Source organism: Leptodactylus fuscus, chromosome 3, assembly GCF_031893055.1.
Source record: "Leptodactylus fuscus isolate aLepFus1 chromosome 3, aLepFus1.hap2, whole genome shotgun sequence".
Lineage (NCBI taxonomy): Eukaryota > Metazoa > Chordata > Amphibia > Anura > Leptodactylidae > Leptodactylus > Leptodactylus fuscus.
Window position 1 is genome coordinate 172,718,115 of NC_134267.1, and position 12,966 is coordinate 172,731,080.

The following is a 12,966-nucleotide window of genomic DNA, read 5'->3' on the forward strand; positions in this document are numbered from 1 at the left end:
GGGAGGACCTACCTGGAGCAACTCCATTCTAGACGCAACCTTACAAGAGCTCTCGGGTCACTGACACACAGTGAAATGAATGAAGAAGAAGGAAGGGGTGGGGCCATGAGAAAATGCCGGTGCCCAATGACGTCATCCACTGTGCGCCGCTGAACATCCCCCGGCCTGGACCCGGTGCAACATGGAGCTTACTGCAAGTTCCGTTTAAAAAACAAACCAACGTCCAGTAAGCCCCATTACCTCGCCGATGTGTTCCTTTACTGCCTGTATGTGAAGGTTGATGCTAGTGCTGAAGCAGCAGTCGTCACAGCGCTTTATCCTGGACATCGCCGGACGGGCGGCCATAGTAACATACATACAGAGTGCCGGTCGGTCACGAGCAGCTACTGAGGGACCAGCCCGGGGGCTATACGGCAGCATGAGCTACGAGTATCGGAAAGGATGGGGCCGGGGTCGCGGGGGACGAGGTCGAGGATACTCTTCGCACTACGAAGCTGGCTCTTCCAGGGAGTCTGGTGAAGGTGTGAAAGAAAGACCACCGCCTCACCTGAGAGGGAAGGCCATAGGGATGTGGTATGCACGGAGGCAAGGCCAGAAGAGTAAAGAGAAGGAGAGACTGGAGGTAACTGGGACTGGTCTAGCTGTCAGGGGCTGCCGACTAAAATGTCATCAGTTTGGCTGTTGTGCAGGAAGGGGTTAAATTGCTATCCTCTTCACCTGACAACATGGCGAGGGTGCAGTGTTAGGCTAGGACATACCTGCTTGTTGCCCTGTGCATCCTCACCAGTATAAATGAATGGAGTCACAGAGGGTACTGTGACTTTAGTAGCAAAAGATGGAGCATTGCTACGGGTTCAATCCAAATCCATTTACTTACATTGGTGAATAAGTGGTATGGCGACACATTGATCTTTGGTCAGGCAGCAGGAGTCACGTCCAGTCGCCATGTAGCATTAGGATATGTTCACACAGCGCAAAGTGAATAGAAACGTCTGCCTCAGATTCCTATCCTCACCGCTTGTTCTGAACATAAACACGTGTCAGAGTGAGCGCAGTAAAACAGAATCCCATTGAGTGGCACGTTACTCCATGTGAACGCAGCCTTAAGCTGCAGCTTTTGCCCACAGATTAGGCTCCAATGAGTGGGGGCAATAAGTCAAGGGTCTCATGTTACAGGTTCTGCTGAAAGATTCAGTCAGTTTTTCAGCGTTCTGCTGTGGTCTCTCTTTCCTAACAATGGAAGGATTCAGGACTGAATTTGGCACTGATATTTGAGGTAGAATCCGACTCAAAATCAGCACCAGATTACGCCATGTGAACATATGCTTAGTTTACATCGGACTAGTGCATCACAACTTGACGTAGCAACTGGTTCCTGGTTGTGTTGTATCCTGTTTTATGATGTACTTGCAGCCCCAGAGTAGGTTCCACATTTAAGGCCCATTGTGGTGCTCCATAGGGGTAAGCAGATGGCTCAAGGAGAGTCAGCTTGTAACCAGTAGAGGCACACCTAAGATTTATGTGAATGAAATGTCAAAGTATCCCTTGTATGTGCCCTTTCTTCACTAGTGGGTCTCAAGGTGACTTGCAGGAGTTACAATGTCTGGGCGTTGGATGGAGAATTGCCGTATTGGCCACTGTTAGGAGGAGGAACAAAAATGGCTGCATGTGCACACATTGTACCCTAGTTAGCATGTCACAGCAGTCATTGGCAGCTGTGGAGCACCAGCCTGTCATGTATCTTGTCATGTAAATTAAACACAGGGCATTGTTGCGGAGTCCAACACAATTATTCATTTGAGGAATTGTCACTATAAGCTTGTGTCTATATGGAATTGACAGTATCAGTCTGTCTACCCAAGGGACTGTTGCTATAAGGGTATATTCACATGGGACTGGCACTATAAGAGTATGTCCCCATTGGATTTATATTCTGCAGCACATGTCGTATTATGCATTGGAACATGTTCAAACCAACAGTATGAATTGACGTGTTGAGGATGAAAAATTCGTATTGCAGAACAGTTTAAGCTGCAGACTTTTTCTACAATGCGTAGATTTGGTAAAAATCTTATCCACTCCAGAGTGGAAATCTCCAGTCTGTAAAACAATCCTGACTGAACTCCAGGATACCCACAGATCTTTAGAATGAAAGAGACCAGGGTACAATAGCACTCCCTTCCACCTACTGTCCCGCTGTCCAGTAAGTCAAGGTATACAGGAGCCAAAATACCTTAATCTAGATATAAGATATTTTAGATATAAGCCTTCATGTTTAGAGGTGAACTGTGGGTAATAGAAGATTGACCAGAATGTTTTTATTATTATTATTATTATTAATATGAGCTGTGTTATTGGTATTGCTGCTGCGAAAATGCACTTTTAATTGTGCAAATAAGTTGTTCACTGGGGTCATGGCTATGTCCTGTCAGAGCACCTGTTTTTGCCTGTGGTCATGTAAAAATGGATAAATGCTCTGACATATGCTGCCGCACCCTGGGTACACTAAACAGTTAGTTTGCATCAGAAATAAGGATTGATTATGGCAACAGGTTTCATTATGCCACAAACCTCTCCTATAACAGCGAACAAGTAAAGGTGATTTTGTTGTGGCTAGACTCCCTTTAACCTATTAATCTTTTTTTTTTTTTTTTTTTAAATCTTTTAGAGAGCTGTGGTACGGATGGATGAATCTAGAGAACAGCATATTACACGGCTTCTGAATACCGTGCAAGCTCAAAGCAAAGATGTAAAGTCAGAGCCATCCTCAGAGGAGTCCTGGTGGGCTAGTGAAAATGAAAGGTGAGGTGCCCTTACTATTATTGACTTCTTATATGAGACAGTAATTGTGGCTGTTCTAGAAGACTCATAAAATTATCATGGCTTCCTTTTGCTCATGAATACTACAGTACCTTTATAGTTTTTGGATTGGGGATCCTTATATTCAAGTATGTAGTTTTCATTCTTGAAACATGTTAATTTAAGGTCCATGGCTGGGGAATCCCACTGACTTCTTCACTTTTAGGTTCAGAGATATCCCCACTAACTGTTGACAGAACTTTTAAACCAGGCATACATGTGACCTTTTTATGGTGGATTTTGGGCTTTTAATTTGTAACAAAGATCCTAGGATCCCGTGTATGTTCACACATCTGGATAGGATGAGGAGTTTGGTGCAAACTTCAACCCCAAATTCCTCTTTCATTTCTTCTGCAGCCTTCGCTTGCTGATTGGGCACTGATGAATGGGAATATTCAGATGAGTGCCTTAGGCCGTGAACCCTTTGGCTGAATCCACGGAAGCATCCTGCTTCAATCTCTGTCTCCTATTGAAAACAGTCTAAGGCAGATTGAAGTTGGGATGCCTCAAAATCAGCACCAAATTTTTCCATGTGAACATACCTTAGGTTATTGATATCCTTAGGGCAAACGTTGCAGAAATGCAGCAGAAGAGAACGCTGTGTTATCCAGTCCTAGTAAAGAGAATGAGATTTAGTTTAATCTCATCTACATATAGACTAAACAAAATGCTACAAAAAAAGCTTATAGGGTGTATGTGGGAATTAGTAATTTGGGCAGAAAATTCATTTTACTATAATGAATCGGTTGATGCTCCGATTCTGGGTCACATGACCGACAACACTTATTAGCCCTTGCTGGGCATACACATTAGGCTAATAGTGACCGACCCAGCACATTTTGGCGTGACTAATCTGTATAGGAGCCTTATGACCCCAGGGGGAAAATAAGGCTCAAACACGGATTGCAGTAGGCCCAATTATTTTGTTCTGAAGGGAGGTAAATCTGCTATCAAAGCAATCTGGCATCAGTATTCTCCCATTTCTCCCTTGGGTCAGTGTACATGCATTTGGGCGAGTTGGATGTGTATGGTCATCTAAATGTACCTTGAGTTACTAAACTTGAATTTTGAAAGTTGGCACAGTTATTTCTTAAAGGGGTTGTCCAAGAATTTCACAACCCAAGGAGAAGGCGGGAGGAGATGAAACATTAAATAAAGAAATAAAATCCTGTCCCCAGCGCTCCAGTGTCGGCTACTGTTGTCTGTTCCAAAGTGCCGTGCGTTTGCTAGTGAAAGCCCTGCAATACACATGACCACTAAGACTAATCAGATAATGTCCATCTTGGAATCCAATTAGAAATGTAGTATGGCTCATATGTAGACATGAGGTGAAATATCCTGACATTCCAAAGTGCCTAAGGGCTCGTTCACATCTGTGCCCGGTCTCCGTTCTGCAGGTTTCCGTTTCCTGCACAAAACAGAGGCAGGAAACGGAAACCTGCAGGACTCTTTCTCACCCATTCATTTGAATGGGTGAGAAAGCTGTCCGGCCGTGAGCGCCGGTGAGCGTTTTATGCTCCGCCGCAAAACCGTTTTTTTAAAATCCGACACAGAGTCGGACATGCAGTACTCTGTCTGATTTAAAAAAAACGGTTTTGCGGCAGAGAGCATAAAACGCTCACCGCCGGTCACGGCCAGACCCGCTGAACCTAGCGTAAGTCGAGTAATAATGGGACATATGGTATAACACATTGTTTTCTGATAATGTTTGGTTATGTCCGTTTTAGAAATCTTGCTGCCCCTCAAATCAAACTGCCAGAAGACATAGTAAAAGATGCCTGGGACGATGATGAAGAGGAGGTGGAAGAGAAAGAGGAGGAGAAAACATTTTCTGAATCCTGTTATGGGCAAAATAGAGTAAATGCAGCCTTGGATCGTCAGCTTAAAGAAGAGCTGCAGGAGAAAAGGAACGACTATAGATACCTTGACATGCAGGTGCCGGTTTTATACAGATTTATTAAGAAATCCCCATTTGTGTGGGATTAACAGCCATGTAAAATTGTCCATACACTAGTAAATGAGAAGTTTTATTTCTTAACATACTTTGGCACTTTTCTGTTCAGTAATTTGACAATGGGAAGAGCAGCCATATTGGTTATCCATTTGGAATTTATTTCTCATAGTTTCATTCCTTTAGTCAGCATGTTACGTCTCTAATGTGACAATTATTACTTGATCTCCAGTTATCCAGGCTTCTTTTCTCAATGTGTTTCTTTTGTTGTTTTTCACCAGAAATTCCGTGAAAAGTTACCTTCATACCACATGAAAGAGGTGAGGCAAATCTTATGATGGATCGATGTTCTTTTTCTTAAAGAGGTTCTTCAGCAACTGCTAGCGAATGTTGAGAAGGAATGTAGTGGGGGAGTAGACCCCCAAAATAAATAATATGATGTGTTTTTTGTTGCTGTTGATATTCAATCTGAGAGGGCAAATCTAGCAGAGGAGTGAATTGTGTGCCCGACAAATGGGACGTTTTCCTGTTACGTCATGTCACCAGAAGACAAGGAGGACCTCTTAGCTAAAATTGAAAACCCATTTCTATGACTCAATCTCGTTTCTTTGCTCAGATTCAGATTAATTCTTGTGCATGTCTAATGGTCCTGTGTGCCTGAACACAATCTGGTGTAGCTTTCTGTTATAACTTTTGGCTTGCCTAGGTTCCCAGCCCATTCTGCCCACTATCTTAAAGTGACAAGTTGGCAAAAGGTGATGAGATGTGCCTATTTGCAATTGAAATAAGCCAACTTGGGCACAGTTTCAGCCACTTTCCAGGTTCATCGCAGTTAGTAAGTCTGGGCCAGTGAGTGGATTGTATCAGTAATTGGTCAGTGTAAGTAGATCTCTGTGTGACTTCATTGTGGCTTTGTTTTCACTTCTGGTCTCCTCTGTAGCAGCCCTGTCTTGAATTCATAAGACAGCCTGTGTTTCTTCATATAATATCAGAGGCACATGGATATACAGTATGAGCTTATAGCACTCCAGTATAGATCACATTATATTCATTATACATTCATACACATTATATTCATTGCTTTCATATATGTATTATAGGAGATCATTAAATTGATACATGGCAATCAAGTAACGGTCATTAGTGGAGAGACCGGCTGCGGGAAGACTACGCAAGTAACTCAGTTTATACTGGACGATTATATCAACAGAGGAAAAGGATCTGCTTGTCACATTGTGTGCACTCAGCCCAGAAGAATAAGTGCAATCTCGGTAAGATATTGTAGAGAACAATCTGCTGCTTATTTATGTAGAATGTGGTCATAGTTATCCATATCAGTGTAAGACTCTGGTAGATGGATCATTTTGGATTTAAAAGGAATGGGACAGTTTTACTAATACTGTACAAACGATACACAGTCTAAAACTGCATCAGTTATGTCACAGTATAATGCTAAATGATAAATCTGTGCACATATTATGCCAGAATTCTGGTGCATTTACTTTAGTGCATCTTTCCCAGTATGTCATGTCATTTTATTTTTGGTTTAGTAATTAGTTTTAAGTATATTAGGCTATGACCACATCTGCTTTGGGAAGTTCAATTTTCCTGGACCAGAAGAACAGAAAAACAGACTGTAAAAATAGTGGACATAACAGAGCCCACATTGACTATGATCGGGTTCTGGAGGTGTCTTCAATGTAAAAAAAAAAAATCACTGGATGAAAAAGATGGACTTGCAGAACTTTTTTTTTTTTTTCCTCCTGTGATTTCTGACAGACACTGATGGAGCCTCCGTACAGATGTGGCTGGAACCTACCGTATTTTTCGGACTATAAGACGCACTTTTTTTCCCCAAAATTTTTGGGGAAAAGAAGGGTGCGTCTTATAGTCTGAAGGTGGCGCCTGGCATCCGCTGTAATAGAGAGGCGGAAGCCGGCAAGTGATAGATGCCATTACAGGTGCCGGGGCCTGAGACATCGCTACGATCCTCTGCCCTGCATGAAGCCAGCAGCGGCAGGGGCTCCTCCGTCCCCCCGCTGCTGGCTTCATGAAGGGCAGAGGATTGTAGCGATGTCTCAGGCCCCGGCGTCTATCCCTCCCTGGCATCCGCCTCTCTAGTAGAGCGGATGCCGGGTCAGTATCCGTGGCCCCTTCTCCCCCGGGGCCGGTCCCCACCGGCCCCGTACCTGTAAAGTTGCAGGCCGGCTCCTGCGCGGCGATATCGCAGGAGCCGACCTGTTCGGGTGACAGCCGGGAGCCTAATGAGGCTCCCCGGCCTATCACTGCTGTATTAGTATTGTGGCTGGTCTCTATGACCAGCCGCCGTAATACTAATATACAGAATGTCCCATAGACGGCAATACAGTTGTATTGCCGTCTATGGGACTTGCGATCAAGTGACCGCAGGTTCAAGCCCCCGGGGGGGAATAAAATAGTAAAAAAAAAAAAAAAAAAAAAAAAGCTTTAAAAATAGGAAATAAATAAAAGTTCTAAATCACCTCCTGTTTTTTTTTTCAATACAAGGTGATCTAAGCAATAGATATCCCCCAAAATGGTATAACTAAAAAGTACAGCTGGCCCCGCAAAAAAAAACGCCCTATACATCCCCGTACAGCTGCAGGGTCACCTGTCAATGTGGCCTTGCAGCTGTTGCAAAACTACAACTCCCATATATTAAATATTTTACCAGTTTTTGCTTCAAAATTTTTTTTTCCCTATTTTCCTCCTCTAAAACCTAGGTGCGTCTTATAGTCCAGTGCGTCTTATAGTCCGAAAAATAGGTAAATGGTGTGTTTGGAACAATTTTATAAATAGCATTTTACAGTTCCTTGTGTAAGTCCTGTATAGTCAGTACAAGAGGGTGTATGCACTTTACGACAATGATAGAGGATTCAAGTTACAGAGAAATCTCCTAGACTATTACAATCTTCAGGAATGGAAGGAGTACAGCATCCTTTCCCAGAGGTTCTACATTGTCATGTGTGTATAATGTTGTTATTCTGCTTTACTAGGCTTCCCGCAGTACTAGAGAGCTATCATTAACTAAAGACGGTATTAAACGGCCAGATCTCGGCCCCCATGAATGACGATCAATGATTATAAACACATCGATCGGCCTATTTACACAGGCCGTTGCCAGCTAAATGGTGGAGGCGCAATCTCTGCTGTGATTGTTTCTTGCCCATTTGGCTACAGGGGTAATTGCCAGCACTGCCCTGATGACACAGAGCGATGTCCTGCCGATAATCTGTTATCCTGCATAAAATGTGCAAGTGTGTCAGCTGATCAGCAGCACTATGAGAACAGACTATTATCAGCAGCAAGTATTCCTGGGAGCCCATAATATCACTACGTCTAATAAGGCCTTTTACCTGCCATCTAATAATGATCAGATAATTCTTTTCATCCTGTGGTGGTATCTACAGCGAAACTGACAAGTAAGCATCAGAACAGAAGCTATCTGTAAGTGCTGTAATGGCCAATGTGGAAACTGCAATAATTCAAGGTTATTTACATGTACAGTCACTGTAAATGATTGTTTTGTGTGAAATAACTCAATAGTGCAGTTCTCATTCTTCTAGCAGGCTTGTTATTTCAGCAATAATAAAAGGAGAAAAGCAAGGGCTTATAGCACTCATGCCCTACAGCGATCTGAATCAGTTTATGTAACGTTTAGCCTTAAACTGCCCAAACCTGATTTACAACTTTCTGCCATCCGCACATTATTCCTCCTTGACCTCACTTCCCAGGTTGCAATGCACTTCAGTCACTAGTATCAGTTTCATACTTCTCTCAGATTTTGTTTTATGTCTGCTGACAAAGTGGAGAAATAAACACTTAGGTCTGCATAAGGATATGTTCACACAGAGTTTTATGCATGCTGAAAAACTGTTTCAGATTTTAGGAAACGTTTGCCCCCCCCCCCCCTTTTTTTTTTCTGCTTTAGCACACTGTATGCATCTGGAAACTTCACTTAAAAATAAAAACACAAAACACTAGTAGTTATTGATGCATTTTTTTGCAAACACTGCATAAAAAAAACATGTTGTGTTTTTTCCCACCCCTATTTGCTTTGAAATGAGTTTTTCAGGCGTAATCCGTCTTGAAAGGTCTTGGTTTTTTGTTTTGTTTTGTTTTTTCTTCAGCTGAAAAACTCCTCAGAATCCTCCTGAAAAAAACTTTGTAAACATAACCTAAGAGTTAATGGACAGTGTTTTCAAAGGTGAATCAATTGTCTTATTTTAGATACACTTTTGCAACATTTTTATAGTATCTAAAGGTATCTGTATAAAGTGTTCTGCAAAACTGTGCCTGTCAGGATTGTTATTAAGTGTTTAACCTCATGTTCTCTGATAGGTGGCAGAACGTGTGGCTGCAGAGCGAGCTGAGCCCTGCGGCAGGGGATACAGCACTGGCTATCAAATACGTTTGGATAGGTATGTGATCTCAAGCTTTTCAACATTTCTAGATGTGATACCCCCCCCCCCCCCCCCTTTACTTAAAAAGTTTACCTCAAAATACTACCAAGGGTAAGAACCAGAGCTGCACTCACACAATGCAAGTTCGCCCTAGAGACGTGGTTTTTGACCCCTGGGTACATGTGCCACAGGGTGATAATTTTAGGTGTAATCCACTGAACAGGCCAACCCACTCATTGGGGGTTATTTATCATTCCCTGAACTCTATAATTCTGGCTCCAGACATTCGCGAAGTAGAGACTTGCAACTGTCTTGAACTTTGTTATGAAAAAATATCCTCAAGTTACCAGGACTGTGAAGTTCATAGGCCCAACCTTTGATTCTTCTATTTTTCTACAGTCTGACTTCGACTCCAACTCCTTCTTAAATGGCTCACAGTCATGGTCACACAGAAGCTCCTCTAATTTCAGAAAAAAATCTAGTGATTGAATTCATATGAAAGTAATATGTACCAAACTATACATCTGAATTATTATATAAAATTGATAACTAAGTAACAGCAACTTTTTTTCCCCCAATTCCACCCATAACTGTCACTGACACTATGACCCCCTAACTCCACAGCCCAGCAACTCAAACTCCAGCAAAACTGACTTTAAAAAATCTACTCCATGTTCTTTTGGCAGTGTACAGTAATGGAGAGCGTGTGGTGGTGATTTTCCATGCCATAAAAGTAATATATTGTTTTAAAAAGCTCAAGAAGTTTATTATGTAGGTGTCAACGTCCATTACATTGCCATATCCTTGTCCACTCATGCCCTTTACATATTGACATTACAGCAGTGTATTTGTGGTTATATAACCAGTGGTTAAGACTTCACATTCTGCAACTAGATCGGACCTTTTACGTGACCACCTTCTATCTATGACCAACGCTGTGCAATTGTTAACACATTTCTTATGTCTACAGAAGAAACTATAGGGATAGAAAGCAATATAACTTGATAGAGCTTTCATGTCAAGGATGAGGCTCTATGTCATCCCTGAGTCATCTCTGTGGCACTTTCACTGTATAGTTGCCATGTTGCTTTATTATTCGGTTGGTTTTTCAGATGTTTTATAAAACTCGTTTCTTTTCCCTGCTTTTTTTTTTCTTAAGTCAGTTGCCACGGAAACAAGGCTCTATTTTGTACTGTACAACCGGCATAGTCTTGCAGTGGCTTCAGTCGGATCAGTAAGTACTCTTCAGTGTGTATGGATTCTGAAGGATGATCGTCTTTCACTCGAGCACTTTTTAGATACATTTTCTTTTTTTCTTTCAGACAGTTGACCAGCGTCAGCCATGTTGTATTAGATGAAGTCCACGAGAGAAACTTGCAATCTGACATGCTGATGGCAGTAGTGAAAGATCTTCTGAAGTGTCGTTCAGACCTGAAGGTCATATTGATGAGTGCCACACTCAATGCCGAAAAGTTTTCTCAGTATTTTGGTTAGTTCACGATTTGGGGCATTATACTTCCGCTCCTCTTCTAAGTTAGTGTGCACAGTTGTGTTATCAGAATCTATCTTCTTTTAATCTAGAACAGGACAATGATACTGTTTTACCTGCTATATTTCTGTGAAAGATTGCCGTAGTGCATATGGTTTATTACATATTTTACATGTGTTTAAGTTCATTGTTTGTCCTGTATTTGACTCCATGCATTGGCAAAAACTACTCCGCTTTGTTTACATGCAATGAAAATGTTCCACTGTGGATTGTCTTTTGTTTTGGGCAACCCCCCCCCCCCCCAAGGATTAGCTTCTCTTAATGTCAACGGGACTAATCTTTGTGACCTTATGCAGCAGTTTGTAAATTCTGCTGCAGAAAGAATACCAATACTTACTTTTCTTTAATCTAAATTGATAGTTTTGCATGGAGTTAGAGTTTCATGTAATATCTTACTGGACTGGAAATTTAACTGAATTATGACAATGCTTGTAACCACTTTTCTGACATAATTCACAAGTGCCTAGTCTTGTTATCATCTCATACTGGCTGTGAAACGCCTTTTTATGTCGTCTGACACTGGCTTCTAAAAAAGTTTAACAAAAAAAAAAAAAATCACTGTAAGGGCTCGTTCACATCTGCGCCCGGTCTCCGTTCATGCAGGTTTCCGTTTCCGGCACAAAACAGAGGCAGGAGACGGAAACCTGCAGGACTCTTTCAAGCCCATTCATTTGAATGGTTTTGAAAGGTGTCCGGCCGTTTGCGCCGGTTAGTGTTTTATGTGCTCCGTGGCAAAACATGACAGGTTTCCGTCTTCTGCATGCAGAAGACGGAAACCGCAGAACGGACTGCCGAACGCTAGTGTGAACCCAGCGTCAGCTGTATTAAATACGACTCTTCTCCATACAGACAACTGTCCCATGCTGCATATCCCTGGATTAACATTCCCTGTTGAAGAGTATCTCTTGGAGGATGTATTTGAGATGGTGAAGTAAGTATAGTTTTGTCTGGGTCTTAATGTTATGTACTGTTATAATGCATTTCTAGGCTTCTAATGCTCCTTTTGTATGTGTAAGTCTTTGAAGCAAAATAAATTTAGATAGAGATTCACCTTCCGAATTCTGTATAGAGTCTTAAATACTAGGTAATATTGTGTACAATGAGTAGTGGTCATGCTTTGCTACTGCTTTCATGTGAATGGAGCTGCACTGCAGTAACCCTGCACATCCTCTACCAGGAGGACGGAGCTGTGTATTTCTAATTCTACACACTATACTATTCCCAAATGCCGCAGCTTCTGTTATCAGATGGAGCTTGTTGTTTTACTCTAAGTTTGTCAAAAATATCTAAACCCTGGAAAACCACCTTTCTTGTTTTCTTACATTTTTTTAGATATTGTCCCAAGGATAGTGATTGCAGACCGCCTTCAAATAGACGTTTTATGCAGGGACGTAACATTCGTCCAGAAAAAGCTGCAAAGGAAGAAATCTACAGGGAACGCTTTCCAGAATACTTGCGGCAACTTCATGGAAAGTGAGTAAGCGTCTTCTTCCAGTTTCTCTTAAAGAGGACCTTTCACCTCCTGTGGCACATGCAGTGCAGTACACCGCTAGAAAGCAGACCGTGTGCTGAATTCGGTACCAGTGCCATAGCTCTTCACTGTCAGAAGGGAGTTTCTGACAGTGAGTCGGAAATCCTCTTCCTCACAGTAGTGTCTGTTGCGCTGTACTGTGAGAGGGGGCGTTGCTTAGCGCTCAGCCATGACACTGAGCGATAAGGAATGGCCACCCATTACTCGTCTATGGATGTGTCCAGTCAGGAGTAGGGAGGTGTTCCTCACCACTCAGCATCATGGCTGGGCGGTAAGTCATAAACTTGTAAAATGTATGTTTCTTTTAGACCTAACGTGCTTCTCTATAGCCAATAGCCAAATGACTATAAATTAACTTTTTAACTCCTGTAGGTATTCTGAAAGTACAATACGTGCCGTACAGTATGCTGATGATGAAAGAGTGAACCTTGAACTGATAGTTGAGCTCATCAGATACATTGTTTTGAAGGGAGAGGTGAGTCACTTATAGTGAATATCCACAGTATTTTATTTTTATTGTGGCTCTACCACCACCAGTATGGCTTCTAATTACCATATATACTCGAGTATAAGCAGAGTTTTTCAGCACAGTTTTTGTGTTGAAAAAGTCGGCCTCGACTTATACTCGGGTCATTACGGTAATATAGTTGCAGAC

General features: G+C 42.1%; 1 protein-coding gene across 1 annotated transcript in view; it reads left to right on the forward strand.

Annotated features, from left to right (window-relative positions):
* Nucleotides 1-237: 237 nt before the first annotated feature.
* The window catches only part of DHX36 (DEAH-box helicase 36), a 48,525-nt gene continuing 35,796 nt past the window's right edge, over nucleotides 238-12,966 (forward strand). Inside the window, exons 1-11 of the mRNA XM_075268770.1 lie at nucleotides 238-622; nucleotides 2,669-2,802; nucleotides 4,587-4,794; nucleotides 5,092-5,130; nucleotides 5,911-6,081; nucleotides 9,170-9,249; nucleotides 10,391-10,465; nucleotides 10,554-10,720; nucleotides 11,630-11,711; nucleotides 12,113-12,253; nucleotides 12,684-12,786. Of these exons, the coding sequence (XP_075124871.1) occupies nucleotides 281-622; nucleotides 2,669-2,802; nucleotides 4,587-4,794; nucleotides 5,092-5,130; nucleotides 5,911-6,081; nucleotides 9,170-9,249; nucleotides 10,391-10,465; nucleotides 10,554-10,720; nucleotides 11,630-11,711; nucleotides 12,113-12,253; nucleotides 12,684-12,786 (1,542 nt within the window). The 5' untranslated portion in view covers nucleotides 238-280. The remainder of the gene's footprint in view (nucleotides 623-2,668; nucleotides 2,803-4,586; nucleotides 4,795-5,091; nucleotides 5,131-5,910; nucleotides 6,082-9,169; nucleotides 9,250-10,390; nucleotides 10,466-10,553; nucleotides 10,721-11,629; nucleotides 11,712-12,112; nucleotides 12,254-12,683; nucleotides 12,787-12,966) is intronic.